This window comes from Neolamprologus brichardi, chromosome 22 (assembly GCF_056152115.1).
Source record: "Neolamprologus brichardi isolate AB-2024 chromosome 22, ASM5615211v1, whole genome shotgun sequence".
NCBI lineage: Eukaryota > Metazoa > Chordata > Actinopteri > Cichliformes > Cichlidae > Neolamprologus > Neolamprologus brichardi.
The window spans coordinates 23,984,776-24,002,331 of record NC_142124.1 but is presented as its reverse complement, the minus strand read 5'-3'; the positions used below and the strand labels follow the sequence as shown (position 1 = coordinate 24,002,331).

Below are 17,556 nucleotides of genomic sequence, written 5' to 3'. Positions count from 1 at the left end.
TCTTTGAAGTTTACAGGCATCATTTATGGACAGCTTTTTGGATGTCCCACCCAATGTTCCCTCTAATTTTTCATGTGTCTGAGCGAACCACGTGTGCACTGTGGTCACGCCAGCATCAAATCCATCCAAGTTACATGGTTTATTAAAATAATCAAATTACAGCCTTTACATTTATGTTAGACTACTTTCAATTAACTGCTTTAGCCCACTTATACTTAAAATTAAAATTAAAAAAAAAAAATCTTGTTCATGTGTTCATCTGTGTAGTATGTTAACACCATTGGAAGTAAAAAGAACTTGAACTCCAATTTTGAAAACAAAACTTTCTTTTTCTTTTTTTTTTTAAAAAAGCTCTGACTTGTATTATGAGTATGAGTCTGTGGTCTGGGAGAGAGTCCTGTAACTCTCTGTCTGCAAAATACAGTATATAATGGCCACTGTTGGGCAATTAATTATATAGTTACTTCTTCAAAAAAGTAACTGAGTTATGCAAACAACAAAGTTTTTTGCAGCTGTTTACCTAAAAATGCAGCCAAGGCGTTTTTTATATACTATTTACAGAACAATCAGCTGTTCTGCATCAAATTTGATGCCACTCAAATCATTTGTGTCACTCCAAAAAATAATTTCTGTCCACTATGAGATAAAGGACAACAACAGCCTGATACCTGCAGGCCTGACAACAGGAGATGTATCACTCCTGTAACACCTGTAACATTCAGTAGTTGCCTCATTGTTCTGACACACACAACAAAACTAGTGACTACACTACACACTAACTACACAAGATTTGCGCTAAACGTCGCAAATCTCTCACATCTCAAAACACCGCCGTCACTCCTAAAACTTCCCCCCTTCCTAAACATCTAAATGCCATGTTGCAATATCATTTTTTGATTGGTCGACATGGTACATTTTTCGACCAATAGGAAAGGCTGGGGGGTTTTTGGTTTTGTTTTTGCTCACAGGCGGAGAGCGCTTTTGAGCGTTTTCCTTATAAATTTAAAGGAAAACGCATCTGTTTCCTAATAAAGCTGTTCTGTGTACGACAATCATTTCTGGAGCTTGTCTTGTTCAACCAGTCTGTTGTAGATTTGCTGTTCTTCTTGGGTTCATTGTCTTGTTGTATGACCCAGTGTCAGCCAAACGTTAAGTGCTAGACGGATGGTTAGAATTCACAATAACTGCGAGGTGTCCAGGTCTTATGGCTGCAAAAAACAAGCTCAAATCCCCACCCCTGCACCACAGTACTTGATAGCTGGTATGTTTGTGATGATATGCTGCGTTTCTTTTTACTCCAAACGTGGTGCTGTGCATTATAACCAAACATTTTCACATCTGTTCAAAGGACATTGCTCCAGAAGTCTTGCGATTTGTTCGGATACACCTTTACAAATGTGCACATACGTTCTTTTAAAGAGAAGAGACTTCCTCTTGGCAATTTTTAACAACAAGCCATACTTTTTCAGTCTTCTTCTAATTGTACTGTCAAGAATTTTTACATTTAAAAATGTTAACATGTTAAGTGAAGCCTGTAGAGTCTGAGACGTAGGTGTAGAACTGCATTTTCCTGGCACATTAACTCCTGGGGAGATCTGCAACTGTCTTGAATGTTTTTCCACTTTTTAATATTTTTTCTTATTAGACTTCAAACAGTTTGGAAATTACTTTGTGACCCTTCTCAGATTAATTGGCAGCAGCAACTGTTTCTGTAAGATCATTGCTGATGTTGTCCTTACTTGGCGTTGTGTTGACGCACATCTGAATGCTCCAAACCAGCAAACTGCCAAAATACTGCTTTTACAGAGGTACTCACACTTGCTGATAATCAGTTAATCAAGTTCATTTGATTAGCAGCACCTGGCTGCTATTTACCCTCTTAATTCCTATGGAAACAGTAAGAGTGCACTTAGTTTTTCCACACATTTTGGCTTAATTTTTGTTAAATGATGACACAGATGTAACATGTCATGTTTTGTCATTCATCTTAGGTTTTAATTACCCAAATTTGTGTTATTTTTTGGTACACAAGACTGAAAGAGGGCACTTTTCAACAAACATTTCACATCTGATTAAACATCTGATGATGTGGCAGAAACTGTGAGTGTAACATGTGGAAGGTTATGATATAGTTAATAAAGTTTAGTAATTTCACTTTTAAGAAATAACTAGATGAAAGTTAGTAATCTTAACTAACCATTATTGATGTAAAACTTTTTCTTAATCAACTATCATATAATAACTAATATGTTATGTAATCATATGACCTTAAACAATGGTTATTATAGACTGTTGCCAGTCATTTTAAGGCCTGTTGTAGAAGTACAGCGATAACGTCTTTGTGTTCATGGATAGAAATAACAATAATATCAGCATCATGATATACGAGCCTTTAGTTCTGAGTGGTTTCCGTGTCGTGACCTGAATACCTCAGCGATGAAGCCAAGCCAGCAGCTCATTAACATTCCAATACAGCCCTAATCACCACTGCAACTGTGTGTGTGTGTGTGTGTGTGTGTGTGTGTGTGTGTGTGTGTGTGTGTGTGTGTGTGAGAGAGAGAGAGAGAGTCAGAGAGAGGGGAAAAGAGAGATCATGCACGTGTTGCTCCGCGAGCGAGGACACGGTGAAAGTGTTTGATGAAGTGCCTGCCTCAGGTGATTACAGCCGCGTGGGGTGATTGGTTCCATCGAATCGCACCTCTCCTCTCACATCTCGGATGCTGCTGCGCAGCTTTTTTGCACAGCTGAGTCTCGTTTTGCTAACAAGTTTTATTGATCGACTCATCGGAATGAGAAGTATGAGGACTGGCGAGAGATGAAAGATGCGCAAGCAAACATAAAAGGCAGCAAAAACGAGTGCGAGAGCTTTAAGGTGGAGACGTTTTATTCGTTATGGTTGTGCATACGTTCCCATGTTTGTTCACTTAACCTCAGATAACCATCTATGTGTCTTTTTCTGTCTGTCCCTCTGCAGAAAGACTATATAACTCCAATGGACGTGACTTGAGAAGAGCACTCTTCTCTCTAAAGCAAATTTTTCAGGTAACACACTCTCTCGCACACACACACACAAACACACACACATTTTTCAATGCAATTACCGTGAGTACATTGTTGCAGAATACAGTCGGTTATTGTGGCCACTGTGTGCTTCTGTGATGACAGGATCTCCATCAACGTGGCGTTTCTCTCTCTTTCTTTGTGTGTGCATGTGCGCGTGTGTGTGTGTGTGTTTGCATTGAAATTTGTGTGGGAATCTTTTATTTTAAGTGGAGAAGAGTTAGCTACTTTAAAAAAAGAAGAGCTCTGCAGCACAAACAGAACAGAAGCACTCCGTATGTAAAAAGACAGCGATTCAGCAAACAGAGCAGCACTGTGCAAACTTCCAGATTGTTCAAAAAAGTGCAGCATTCAAGCTATTAAAAGTGGCCCTTTTTTGCAACTAAACACTAAATAAAAAACCCTCCGTGCAAGCTCCATGCTTATTTCCTACCACCTTCTCCTCAAAGGATGCCTGAACTTGGAGCTTTAACGGGGCACATGAAGGCGTTTTTGTTTCTTTAAGAAATGACACATAAAAAGCAGAAAACTGTAAAAAACCATGTCTGCTGACAAGTGTGAGTGTGTATACCAGCTGGTCTGATCCCAGAGGAGGGTTTGAAAATCTGTGTTGTGTCAACTTAAATCTTAAACCTCCACATCACTGACATCAAGTGGCAACACAAGAAAATGCATTAACTGCATCCACGAAATTACGAGCTCGGTTCTGGTTATCCCGTGCTTCCTCTATTTGTGCTCATTTTCCTTCAGGATGACAAAGACCTGGTCCATGAGTTTGTGATGGCTGAAGGTCTGACGTGTCTCATCAAGGTGGGAGCAGAAGCTGACCAAAACTACCAGAACTACATATTAAGAGGTATGGTCTCTTGCATGCTGCATAATGATATATGCTAAGAATAATAACAATAATATATAATTATAATACATGCTTGGATCAGGGGGGTCATTCTGTCTTTCTCTGGGGCGACACTGTGAAATGGGACTCACATCAAGGGCCAGACATTTATTTTAACATGTTTTTAAATCCTGTATAACAATTAACAAACAAGATCAAATGATATCTGATGATTCTATTGCCTGAAATTGTCTGCACATAAAAATAAAATTTGCCCGTAGTTCTTAGTGAAAGGACTGGCCTCTGAGAAATGTACCGTGCTGTAGTCGTGTGCCTCTGTGGCTCCGTGACGTTTTAAAGCAAACACTCAGTCTTTATGGCTCTACATCTTTGCCGGCGTGTGGACAGAAGCATCCAAGTGAAGACAATAATTACCTTACCCTGTCGAGATGTGGGCTTTTCAGAGTTCCACTTCTCTTGAAATAGCCTGCATTCAGCATCAGCTTTTCCTTTGTGTTTCTCAGCTAGTCTAAGCACATGTGGTCATGACGGCATGTCGCGACTGATTTGGACATGTTACTTAGAAGATATGCATGAAAAATAAAATTGTAAAAATGAGAAACAAATGCAGAAAAACTGCATTTCGAGTGCTTTAAACAGAGTTTTTAACCCAATTATTATTTCTGCTGAATATTATTATAAGATGGCAATACAAAAAGAGCAATGGAATGGAATTAAATTAAGTCATGTTTGTCACTCAGAGGTTTTCTATCGAGCTGTTAGTCATGGTTGGTGCCATCGTTGTCATGACTGATTGATTTTCTCAGCATAATCACAATCACTGCTGTCACTGTAACTGATATTATCGCTGTTATTTAATTCCTTTTGGTTCTTTTTTATTTATTTCCTCTTTATTTTATTTTACAACAAGTTCTCAGTCATCTTTGCGTATACTTTTCTGACTTTTCCTTTCTTCCTCAGCTCTCGGGCAGATCATGCTCTACGTGGACGGGATGAATGGCGTCATTGGCCATCCTGAGACAATCCAGTGGCTCTACACTCTCGTTGGCTCGAAGGTATCAAGTCAAGCGTGCATCCTAAAAAACTCAGAGAACACACACACACACCACCCTGACGTTGGTTAACCAGCCATTGTTTGCAGAACATTATTTTTAGCGTTTATCCAAAGAAACACACACAAACACATACCCTAATGATTGTGTTGTGTGTTTCCAGCTGTGGGTGGCGGCTTCTGTTGGTTTTGTGGTGTCCTTGTGCACTAGGCACCAAGACACTCGTGCTGGGACTGTTTTCCCTACACTACCACCCCCCGGTTTCACTGTTGTCGCCAGCGTGAGAACATATAGCAATAAAATCTCCAGAGGAGGCGCCTTCCGTGTCAAACGCTGGGGTAAAAGCATTCAAAGATCCTTCTTCGACTTGAAGTGATCTTCTAGTTCACAGCAGATGAACCACAGGGCTGTAGGCGTAGCCACCCTGCACTCATGAACTCTTTCGTCCAGGGCAGTTCTAGTGGAATTTGGCCTGCAATTATTTCCCCAAAACAATGCACTAGACCCCTGTTGCTCCTCCTGCAGACTACGGGCCCGCAGGATGATGGTCCCACCGTGAGTAAAGGGAGTTGCTCACCAACAAGACATTGCCCATGTCTTGCCCTAGACATTGGCATACTATCAGACTATCTTAGGTGGGATAAATTGCGCCGCAGTACTAAAGTGAGTATGTTGATCAGCATTTACTTCCTTGAGATTTTTTGAACTACGGTTCTGCAGCATCTGCAGCCGTCTTTGTTAACGAGTTCATGAAATTCCTTCCTAACCCAAACCAAAACCATAATTCCTAGTTGCCTGATGATGTCCGTTAAAATAAAATTAACCAAAATGTCGCGTTGCCTAAATTTTAAACCAAATCCTGTAAAATGTAATTTATATTATGAAGTTTCCCCAGACCAGCATCCCTAAAACAGTGGTTCACAGTATAACTGTATAAATAGATTATGTCCCCGCAGAATGATTATTACAAGCACAACACACACAAAAAATGAAATAGCATCTGCTCGAATGTTTTGGTTGCCACTAATGCTAAACATGTGAATTCTAAATGTCTAGAGTGGATGAAGAGAGCAATAGGAACACAGTTGTCCATACTTTATGCAAGTTTCTTTATATTTCCACCCTAGTTTCGTCTGGTGGTGAAAACAGCTTTGAAGCTGTTGCTGGTGTTTGTGGAGTACTCAGAATCCAACGCGCCACTGCTGATCCAAGCCATCACCTCTGTGGACATGAAGAGAGGTACTAAAAGCTTAACATGCCACCATGTGCTGAGGGCTTAAAGTAGAAAGATACTGTAGTTTGTCTGCATGATAATATTTTTGAAGTAATGGAATTTAATCGACTGACTTCTAGGCAGCAAGCCATGGTCCAATGCTATGGAGATCTTGCATGAGAAGGATGGAGTGGATACGGAGCTTCTCGTCTATGCAATGACCCTCATCAATAAGGTATGCAAAGCTATAGTTTATGGCTTTGCTGAGTACTTTCTTGTGTGGATATAGAACATTTTCAGTTTTATGGAAAACGCATCTTGGTTTTCTCCAGTAAGTGATCAGTTGATTGACTGACTTTGTGTTTTGTCATTTTGCATGTAGATATAAACTGTATTGCGAAGTTTTAGTCCTGCAGCTTCAAAGGCTAAAATGAAAAACTTAAATATATGATTATGTGCATCAAAGCAGTGTTTTAGTCATTAGTGTTTAAATGAGCAAAGCATTTTAAACCTTGGTTACATCTTGACGACGCCTCCTTTCTTTTTGCAGACTCTTGCAGCACTGCCCGACCAGGATTCATTTTATGATATGGTGGATGGTCTGGAGGAGCAGGGCATGGAGACCGTTTCCCAAAGACATCTGGGGAGGAAAGGAACCGATCTTGACTTGGTCGAGCAGCTTAATATATATGAGGTCTGAGACACTCAAACAAAACATTAAAAGCGGTTAAAAAAGGGTTATTACTGATTCCTTTTCAGCTTGTAAATGCTGTATTTATAGCCCAAATAAAGGTCAGAGTGCCATGTAAAATATAAAAATAAAAACAGAATGTTATGGTTTGTAAGTCATTTAAACCAAACATAATAGCTGAAAATAGTGCAAAACTTTATATCAAAGTCCAGTTTTTGTCTATTTAAAATAGTGGCATTTTTCTTAATGCTCATTCTTTTAGGCTTAGGATGGCATTGTCTTGTGAAAAAAAAAGGTGTAAAAACGTGTCATCTGGATGGGAGCATATGCTGCTCATAAAACTTTCTTTGGAGATTATGTATCGGAATTTCAGGAGCAGGACCACGCCTCCAAACACGCTCCTTCCGGTTGAAATCTATATAGGTTCCCCCAGTTCTGCAAGCTGTTCATTCTCGTTTACGTGCCCCACCCTCCCTCCTTTTTCTCAATTCTTTAACTTTTTCATTTCTATTTAGTGCATGGGGATCTGCAAGGCCCGGGAGCCATCGCCAGTCCCCTTTAAGACCTTCCCCAAACCGCAGCTCGCTTCAAGTTTTTTTACCTACTAAAACGCTGTCAAACCTAAAATGAGGACGTGGGCCCAGCTAGTGAAATACATCCTCAGCAATAACGGTGCCTTCACAGTTATTGTTTGAAAATCAGAGCGTTGAACAGTGGACCTAAATGCAGACGTGGAGGCAGAATGAATAAACAAATACAAAAACATTTTTGGTTTTATGCTAAAGTTCTAAAGAGTAAGTTCAGTAGCAAAGAACACACTCGTAGAGATGGCTGTAGTATACATGGAAGGTTAACAGATGCTATGACAAGGAGTAAAGGGAATGTCAGGGCTATTTATACACGAGGGTAATCAGGGAAGTGGAAACACAACAGTAACAAGACTCAGCTGCACTCAATCTAGACATGGGAGCAGGGGAGGGGAGTAAAACTAAAAACGAGGCACGGGTGATAACTAAAAATAAATAAATGAAACAGAAAGTGAAGAACAAGAACTATAAGAAGCCATAATTTAGTCTCACAGCATGTTAGCTTTGGAAATGTGTGTTGATAACAAGTTCCACTCATTAGACCAAAGGATCCAGCATTTTTCATTTACCAAAAAATCTACAAATTTTTGATTTAGATTTTGGTCAGACCACTTTGCTTCATTTAAACCCTAACATTTTTTTAAGTACCACTCACTTTACAACCTGTCATGTCTTTCCCCAGACGACCCTACGGCATGAAGATGGTGATGATGACAGCCAGCCTCCACCAATGGTACGCCGGGACCGCAGGCGAGCCAGCGTTGGGGGCGGGGACAAAAGACATGGCCTGGAGAGGAGGCGGAGCCGCAGGGCTTCTCTTGGACGATCCGGTTACGCCTCGCCCTGCAGCCCCGCGTCCCCACAGAGAGCCGGCTTCCAACCTTTCAATGGAATCAGATCTGAGGACGTGAGCGAGAGGTGAGGGTGGTGGAAAATAAAACAGTTACGTATCACTTCTTAAAATCTAGGTGCAGGGTTACTCTAAAGGTGTGGTGACAAAGCAAACAAAAAAGCGATAGTTGTTTAATATGTTCTCATTCTTCAAAGAAGTTCTGACTGTTTTACTGCTTTCTGCTCCAGAGCACTGTCAGGTTACCTTCAGTCCATGTAAGTCCAAACGTCGCTGAGCCTCTGCTCCTCACAGACCCGCTGTAACAGCTACCCATGTGTCCTCCCTACTCACAGCGTGGGTTTTCCTGCTGCACCGAAACACCACTGCAGACTTCTGCTGCACTGGAATAAAAATAATTGTTTTCAGCAGCTGCGCACGCCTTCGGGGTTTGCTTGGAATTCTAATACAGGCGAACACGGTATTAAACCAGCACAGGCTTTTCTCAACGCTGTGTGTAAGAGCACAACAAAATGGGATCAGGATGGGACTTTAACTGTTTACTAAAGGCAAATCTTTCATCTATTGGTCCTCTTCTCCTCTTTAGATTTGAGTATAATAATAGATGAAGGATTAAATGTAATCTTCTTTTGTCACATTAGTAGACAAATAATGGGGTTTAAGAGCTAAATCGTGCACACCTGAGCATACCTGTAAATCTTGAAAAACAGGTTCAAACGCAGTCAGCGGTACTGTAAAAGATACATTTTTATCCCGTGATTTATTTTTGAATGATTCTAATCAGTGGGTGAAAGCTGTTTACGTCCGGGACCGCATCCTGCTTCGTATTATGCACGCACACAAGAAAAACAAACCCAAGTTTTATTGACCATCCCATTCGTCACACACACATGGCTGTGGTCTTGTGGAACAACACCTGGCAGCGCGGACGGACTTGACTGCAACAGGGCTCATCTGGTTTCACTATAAAACAGCGCAGCAGTTTGGTGACAGCGATCCCCCAGCCGGTTTCTCCTCTCAGCATTCCTTTCCCTCTTTCCTTGTTATCATGTTCTGTGTTCATGCGCATGTAAAACCACCTAACTGGAGGCATGAAGTGTGTAATCAGAAACATTCATCTGCCATCTCTCCCCTTTTCATTTCTTGTGTGTTTTCTCTTGTCTTGCCTTGTCTTTGTTTGTTTTCCTTGAGTGTCTTAACTGTGACTTTTTAGTGTAGCCTTAAACATCTTCTCCACACATGACCCCTCAGCCATTCCATCCCTTTGCTCCAACACTCTTTTTTTCTGTGGAGATTTCTATTTGCATGCTTTTCTTATGTATCACTTCATCTCTCCCCTATCCTTACCTCAAATCGTCCACCTGTCTATGTATTCATTCGTCCACCCCCACCCCCCCACCCCCCCTCCACCTCGATAGAGTGGAGGAATGTGAGGAGGATAGCATTGAGGAGGAGAAGGAGGAAGAGGAAGAGGAGACTCCTGTGACTGAGTCTGATTCGGATGAGCAGGAGGGGGCTAATGAGACCACCTCCAGGTATTTTAGGACGTAGTGGTAACATAGCAATGAAATAATGCTTTCATAAAGGTCTCGAATGTCTCTTTAGTCCCTGCCTGTCCAGCTGGTTTGCTCTGGTGACCCATGTCTGTTGTAGATTTGCCTGCCGGTCTGCTCAGTTCTGCTTTTACCCATTTATTCCTCTCGATCCATTCCTCTGTTCCTAGCCCCGCTAGACATCTTCCATCCACTGTTCAAAGAACAACCCTTCAGTCCATCACCATCACGTCCAGAAAGGAGTCTGTAAAGGAGACAGAGCAGAGGAATTGGAGTGAACCGACCCCAGCAACAACTACCACCACCAGCATTTCGTCCCCCTCTACCCCAACCCTTTCTCCCACTGTGTCCTGCGCTCCCAGTCCTCCAGGACAGCCCTCGCTCCTGGCCACACTGCTGGCCAGAAAAAAGTCTATCGTCACTGTGCCAGCTACCAAGGAGGTGAGCCCGCCGTTGCGTGGCAGCTCGCGCCCCTCCCCCGACCGCCTGCCCTACCTGCCCCAGTCGCCCTTCCACCTCTTCTCGTACGATCTCGACGAGGAGCCGTCGCCGCCGGCTCTGGGAAAGCCAAGCGAGGAGTCACCCAAACCAACGACTCCCAGGTCAGATGGGCAGCAAAGCACAGTCACCAATGAATTCAAGAAGCTTTCCTTCTCTTCAGATGTCCTGCTTTTTACTTTGCCAGTTTCCACTTCTGCTTCTGGCTTTTTGTGTGTGTGTGTGTAGCACCAGTTTGGAGCCACTTTGCATCTCTTTTGTTATTCATCACTTCCCTTCTTTTCAGTTCTTTCACCTCACAGCTTCTCACCTTGAGTTTCTCGACTCTTGTTGTCACTTTTCGTTCCTTCGCGTCTTTTCTTAGTTCCTCCACGACCTCGATGCACTGCAGTTTTTTTTTAATGTGCAATCCCCACTTGGCCTCCCAGTAGCATTTCCTTTCCCCTCTTTTCTAAAACAGCACAACCACTGTTTGCTTTTCTTTAACCCTTTCTCACTAGTCTCTCTTTGCTTTTTGCTGAAACTTTGCATTTCCTTACCTTTATATTCTCCACTGCCTGTCCAACTTGACCGTCAGGCAAAGATTAGTTGTTAGATTTCTCTCTTTGTGGTTAAAACTAGATTTCCAAAAGATTCACACTTAATCTGTACCAAATTTGTCATGAGAACGCTGCATGAGTAATCAAGTGTTCCCAATCAGAAGTTGAATTACATGCATCAAGTTATAGATAACAAGAATCAGATGTTTTTTCGCTTTGTATTGCACACGCAGCAACAGAACCTTAAATAATATAACATTAGCTTAAAAAAGAAAGCTCTTGTCTGCTCCGGCATAATAGCTTGACAAGGCCAAAGGTCTTTTTAGCGGACTCTTAGTGAGGACAGACACCTTGCCTGAAATTTTCCAGCAGCATAATAGAATAAACACGACAGCAGTTAGCAATTAGGGTCACATTCATTTCTGGGTACGAGTTTTGCACTCGCCGGTTAGTCCATGCTGTGTTGTGCAACCCTGAGAGGTCACTCTCCCTATTTTTCTCCCCCAGGAACGGAGCCCTGACGTCCTACTCCTCTCTCAGTACCCCGAGTACACCTACCAGCTCAAGGTGAGAAGCCACAGCAATAACATGAGGTGTGGAAACATCCTTAAACTACGCACCGCCAGACTGTAAACAGGTTCACACACAGGAACAGAGTCATGTGTGTTTTCACGGACAGACTCACATGTGTAAAAAATACGGAGCATGTGCGGCCCCACCGTGTTTTCGTGCCGATGACATACTAAAGTGAATGTGATCTAAGCTAGTTGGTTCCAGATTTACTAAACTCTCTGGTAAACCTAAACACATAGAAACTGGTCTTATGTAAGGGGCGTATGTTGTGTTATGGCTGTTTTATCAGAAGAGATCAGCAGATTAAAACTCTGCTGCAGAAATCAGGATGACAGGGAAAAGAGAAATAAAAATCAATAAATGAAGGAAACCTCCTTTTCCTCACTCTGTCTCTGCTCCTTCAGACCTGCTCTGGGAGGCCTTCTGTCCTCGTCCTACCGCCAGCACCAAGAATCTTTGGCAGCTGAGCGAGAGCGCCGCCGTGTGGAGAGAGAAGAGAGGCTACAGAAAATAGAAAGAGAGGAGAGGAACAAGCACAGGTGATGCATCTTTGGTCATAAAATGCTTTATGCAAGAACAATAAATGAATAAAAGCCATTTTAGCTTGTAGAATGAGTAATTATGTTTCCAAACACTGAAAACCTATATATATATATATATATATATATATATATATATATATATATTTATTTATTAGGGGTGCAACGATACACAAAATTCACGGTTCGGTTCGGTACTTTGGTGTCACGGTTTGATATTTTTTCGATACAAAAAAATGTTCATGCTTTTTTAATTTGTCATTTATTAAAATTATAAATATATATTTTAACTCAAAAGTACAGTTTTTAAATTTAATGTTGCTGAAACAAAGTAATAAAAAAATAAATCTATCTGATCGAGAAATCACTCATCTTTGGAAAAGAGAGTTTATTACAGAGAAATGTCTCTTTCCAAAATAAAAGCTATACTATACGCTTCTTCTGGGCTATATTCTCAGCAGCATATTAAACATATCAGGTCCCCATAAGGAGAATCATGTGCTAACGGCTGTCTAAATGACTCGGCTAAAGTTTGTAGCATGCGTGCTTGTTGTTTTTGTCTGCTTCCACTTGTCTTTGCACGAGGATGATGTCGGCGTAAATGTGCAGTCATATTCGCTGTGTTCCCACTAGTGCTGTCAGCGTTAATCTGAAATGACGTTAACGCCACAACACGGCAAATCTCCGTTAACGAGCACAGATCGCCCCGTGCGTGGGGCTGGACGGCGTCAACACTTGAACAGCAAACTGCGCTAACGCAGTAGTTCCCACCAATGTAATTGAGCATTGCGTGGCACATCCGACATTCTGTTTTACTTTTATCTATGACATTCAGGGTCATACTTCACATGAAAACCAAAATAGTTCCAAAGGCCAGATCTGAATGAGGGTGGGGGAGGTTCAATTTGCCATGTTGCAACGAGCTTAGCTTCTGTCTTGCTAGCTTGCGCTGCGCTCAGTGTGGATCTGCGCTGACAGTGCAGCCTAGGCGGAGTAGTCGAATGCAGATCCACTGAGCGCTCAACACAGACAGCATCGTCAGAAGAAAAGTTGATCAAATAAATTAAAAATTTTGTATTGTTCGATACATATGCGTACCGAACCGAAAGCACTGTATCGAACGGTTCAATATCGATACGAGTATTGTTGCACCCCTAATATATATATATATTTGTGTTGACCTAATTTCCTAAATTACTCAACAGTCTGACAAAAATAGATCATATCATAGATAAGACAAAGGTGTGGGACTGTGGGTTAAACTTGTTAGACAGATCTACAGAGCACAGTGTGCGTGATATGATTGCTACCTTTTGAAACAGTTTGTTGTTCCTCTCACAGCCGCGGCTATGTGGATAAAATGGAAGAGGCCCGGCTCGCGCGGGAGGAGAGGTGAGTGTGTGTGTACACTAAATCAAAACAGCACAGAGCCGCTGAATCATTTGGGATTATGTTTGAGCCGCTGGTTTGGGAAGCTCGGTAATAGCGTAATTGTTCGCAGGTTAAAAGGTGCCCATTGCCTGCCAGAGGCTGGACGGGTGGGGGGAGTACTGAGCTGATTTTCTTTGCTCCGTCCGCCTGTCGTTTCTTTAAGAAGCTGTATTTTAACTGCGGCACTCTGCCAAGGGCCTGATTGTTTTGGCTGTGTGCTGTGAGAAAATCAGGTTCCTGGATTTGTCAAGCCTCTCACAATGAATGGACGTGCACGGCCACAAACACACACACACAGACACAAGAAGAATTTTCATGAGGCTAATAAATCTGTGTTTGTGTGCAGATGGGAATCACAGGAAGAAAGAGATTTACTCAGAAGGGTTAAGGAGGTCACGATCATATATATCAATAAGGGCTGATGACAACTGGGTAAATGCCATATCCTCTACGCTAGTCATCATTGACATTTGCGCCTTCTTATTGTTCTTCTTCATCTTCTCCACTCTCTGAGAGTGTGTGCTGAGCACTATTGCTTTTCTTTTTACCCCAGGCTTGTTTCACCCTCCATTTAAAGCTCAGTTAATGCAATAGCACACAGAGTCAATAAGACAGAGCAAAAAAAAAAAAAAGGTAAAGGTTGGATTCAACTATGAACAGAAGAAATAAGGCAGAGACAGACAGAAGCCAGAGCTGCAGATGAGCTGCTGAGTGAACATGTGGGAGATTTATCCACGACTTCACTCTGATTTATTTACGGTGTATTTCGGTGTCATGGTTATCAGAAAAAATATGACCCTTTTTTTAAAATACCCCAGCTTAGCGTTTAGCTGGCAAACAGCACTGGAACACCTGGTCACAAAGGACGTGCATAAAATCCAATGGCTTTAATAACAGACAACAGAGCAACAACAACATACCTCAGCTCATCTAAAAGAGTCAGTTTACATCAAATTGATGCAATTAAAATGAGCGAATAGAGCGAAATGGTTAAAATAATTATACTATTACACCTGCTTCTCGACAAACAAATAAGCCTGTATTTAACTATGTTTATTTCATAAAAACACCATAAAAATAAAAACATCCTTTTGAATTTTTTTCCTTTTTTTTCATTCTTTTTTCTTTTGCTAGCATTTCCTTAATGTACAGGGTGGGCCATTTATATGGATACACCGTAGTAAAATGGGAATGGTTGGTGATATTAAAGCCCTGTTTGTGGCACATTAGTATATGTGAGGGGGCAAACTCCTGAAGATGGGTGATGACCATGGTGGCCATTTAGAAGTCGGCCATCTTGGATACAACTTTTGTTTTTTCAGCAGGAAGAGGGTCATGTGACACATCAAACTTATTGGTAATGTCGCAAGAAAAACAATGGTGTGCTATAAATGGCCCACCCTGTATACTGATTAGAGGGTTTAAGGATGGGTGGGTGTGTGAGTTGCTCGAGGGAGAGCACCCAGTGACTGAGGCCTGGTGCAGCCTGAAAGACCAACATGAGCCCACCTTCCTGTGGGCACAACCACATGCAGGAAGGGCTGCAGGGGTCCGGTGCATTGTGGATTGTGTGGAGGTCAGAAGTGGAGGCTCTGGTGGTCCGATTCCCTGTTGCCAAAACTGGCTGTAGAAACATTATGTCTCTATTTTTCTAAAACATGATGAAAACTGGCAGAATAAAAAAAAATGCAACATAAACAGACACCTGAAAAGCACAACTTAGTCGAGTAGATCATCTTTAAATAAATTTCTTGCACATATTATATTTGGACTGTTTTGTTTTTTTTAATTGAAATAAAAATATCGGCAACATTTTATCATCAAAACAAAGAAAAAATTAGTTTGGTATGCTAAAATACAAAAGTTAAACATGATCGCATTACGATTAGCTATAGCACTGATAACAAAAAACTTTGTTAAAGAGCACTTTAAGCTCTTGTGTGTACGTTTTTTAGAGAATATATTTTTTAACAGAAACAGTTTAAATAATACAGGTGATAGTCATAGATGACTGCAGACAAGTCAGGTAACATAGGGAACAAGAACAATGCGTGCGTGAGTTATTATAGAGTTAGGCTAAGTGCTTTTCTATACAAGCTCAGGCTTCAAGGGCGCTCTAAATGCTCACATTCTGGTTTTTGTCTTTATATTGTCTTTATATTGGGGAGCACAGATCTCCCTAATATGGTCATGTCAGGTGCACATCTCTGGGTGTAAGTAAAAGCCCCACCCACCTGCTGTTAAGTCTTTGAGCTGTGAGGGGCAGCCAATCAGTAGAAAAGAATGGTTAAAAAAAGCTACAACAGCTTTTTCCAGACAGACGATGTACTGTGGGGCTTCAACATGGCCCAGCATAACATAAGGATTATTTTAAACTAATAGTCGTGTAAATCCGCTCCAGTAAAGGCCCAGAGTTGGAAATGAGCAGGTCCCCCCGTTAAAGATGGATACAGTTTATTTAAAAGTGATTTGTTGACATAAACAGCTGGAGCTTTTATGAGTTTGCCTGTTGGTTCGGGCACCTCGTGTACATTCAGCTCACTCACTCCAGCGTGCACATGCACACCAACACATGCTAGTATCTTGTTTCTTCAGACTTCTGAAGTGGACTGATGCTAATGAACCCTGAACAGAAGCTCCACACATTCGTGGTTCGGTGGGAAAGAGGAGGAGTTATAAAGAGAGAGAGAGAGAGAGAGAGAAGGTTGAATCAATGCCCATAAATCTCCATTCTGGGTTGCTGGTTGAATGGCAACATTTGGTAGGAGGAGAAAGGGAGGAAGAGGAGAGAGAGAGGGAGTGGAAATGGACCTGAGAGCAGAGCTGATGGAGGCACATGTTGAACAGGTTTACTCTGATTCACTTCTGATGTTTAGCCTTTAGAGCAGCCAAACTAACATTAACTTCTCCGCATCTCTCTCATTCTTCTCTCCTGTCCTTTTCCTCGCACCCCCCCCTCCTCCTCCTCTTCTTTAACCTCCCTGTTGCTGCATGTTTCAACTGCTGCTGAAAGCTGATCATTTGCATAGAGAGGACAAGAGGCTAGTGGGGAGCAAGACAGTGAACCCTTGTGCTGCAGGAAATGAGTGATGAACGCACCGAACGCTTTGTGAACGATTAATGGGGCGAGGTAGAGGAGAGAGGTGGGATTAGATTCTGAAGAGGTAAAGTGGCATGGCAGCTGCAGATGGGAAAAAAGGCCGGGTGGGAGTTTGTTTTTTTTTGTATTTTATTAATGAACTCAGGTACTTTGGCAGAGAGCAGTGACAAGGGGTTTAGTTTGGGGTGATTTGGCAAAGACTAACACTGAGGATGGCGCTGCTGTGAGAGCCGAGACAGACAGAACATTGTCTAAAGCTCTCTCTGTTTTTTTCTTGTTTTTTACATCCATCCTTTTCCTCTCTTCCTCTCCATCTTTCAGGTATAAGAACGTGGAACGTCTGGCGGCGGAAGAGTACGAGAGGGAGCGCGTCAGGGTGTCGAGGAATCAACCTGCCGTCGACCTGAACTTTGAACCCTCGGAAGCGTGGCCTCCGTCATCATCACGCAGCAGCACGCCGTCTTCCTTCGCCTCACAGGAGGACGCAGAGGCTGAGTTTGAAGCAGAGACCCCAACTGCCGTTCCCTGCACTCCACCTGAGACTGGTAGGATTGCTGAGAACCATGTTCGATGCATCGATCTGTCAATGAGAACGTGGATGATCGATTATTAGGAGATATAATCGTCTCTTGTTACAAAACTGTAGCCAGTTGGCACCCATATGTATTCTAAAATATTACTACTACCGCAGACTGGTATGAATCCTGCACACAACAATATCAGGGCAATGTTTAGGTTCATACCTACCTACTATTTTACAGTCTTTACCTTACTATATAATGCACCTTGGGGCAACTGTTGTTGTGATTTTGCGCTATATCAATAAAATTAAATCGAAAATGCCATTGCTTTCTGCAAGATTTCAAACATAAATTGAGTTACAGCTCCTTAGTGCATGCAAAGGCAACATGGATCTACTATGATACATGTAAAGTTTTAGGCGTTAACGGGATCAAGATTGGGAGCATCCGCTTCTCAGTACCGAGTGCAACGTACAGCCTTCAATTCAGTTCA

At 42.0% G+C, this 17,556-nt stretch overlaps 1 protein-coding gene across 4 annotated transcripts in view; it reads left to right on the top strand.

Annotated features, from left to right (window-relative positions):
* The window catches only part of fhod3a (formin homology 2 domain containing 3a), a 64,299-nt gene that overhangs the window by 32,727 nt on the left and 14,016 nt on the right, over positions 1–17,556 (top strand). Inside the window, exons 1-15 of one of the 4 annotated variants that reach the window (XM_087834510.1) lie at positions 2,679–2,872; positions 2,975–3,042; positions 3,811–3,916; positions 4,877–4,971; positions 6,096–6,207; positions 6,322–6,416; positions 6,732–6,875; positions 8,142–8,377; positions 8,540–8,566; positions 9,728–9,844; positions 10,033–10,464; positions 11,407–11,466; positions 11,877–12,011; positions 13,353–13,403; positions 16,864–17,087. In XM_087834510.1, coding sequence (XP_087690636.1) covers positions 3,841–3,916; positions 4,877–4,971; positions 6,096–6,207; positions 6,322–6,416; positions 6,732–6,875; positions 8,142–8,377; positions 8,540–8,566; positions 9,728–9,844; positions 10,033–10,464; positions 11,407–11,466; positions 11,877–12,011; positions 13,353–13,403; positions 16,864–17,087 — 1,804 coding nt within the window. In that variant the 5' untranslated portion in view covers positions 2,679–2,872; positions 2,975–3,042; positions 3,811–3,840. Of the gene's footprint in view, positions 1–2,678; positions 2,873–2,974; positions 3,043–3,810; positions 3,917–4,876; positions 4,972–6,095; positions 6,208–6,321; positions 6,417–6,731; positions 6,876–8,141; positions 8,378–8,539; positions 8,567–9,727; positions 9,845–10,032; positions 10,465–11,406; positions 11,467–11,876; positions 12,012–13,352; positions 13,404–16,863; positions 17,088–17,556 lie in introns of those variants that run through there. The other 3 variants (XM_087834508.1, XM_087834509.1, XM_087834511.1) reach the window with 3 other exon arrangements.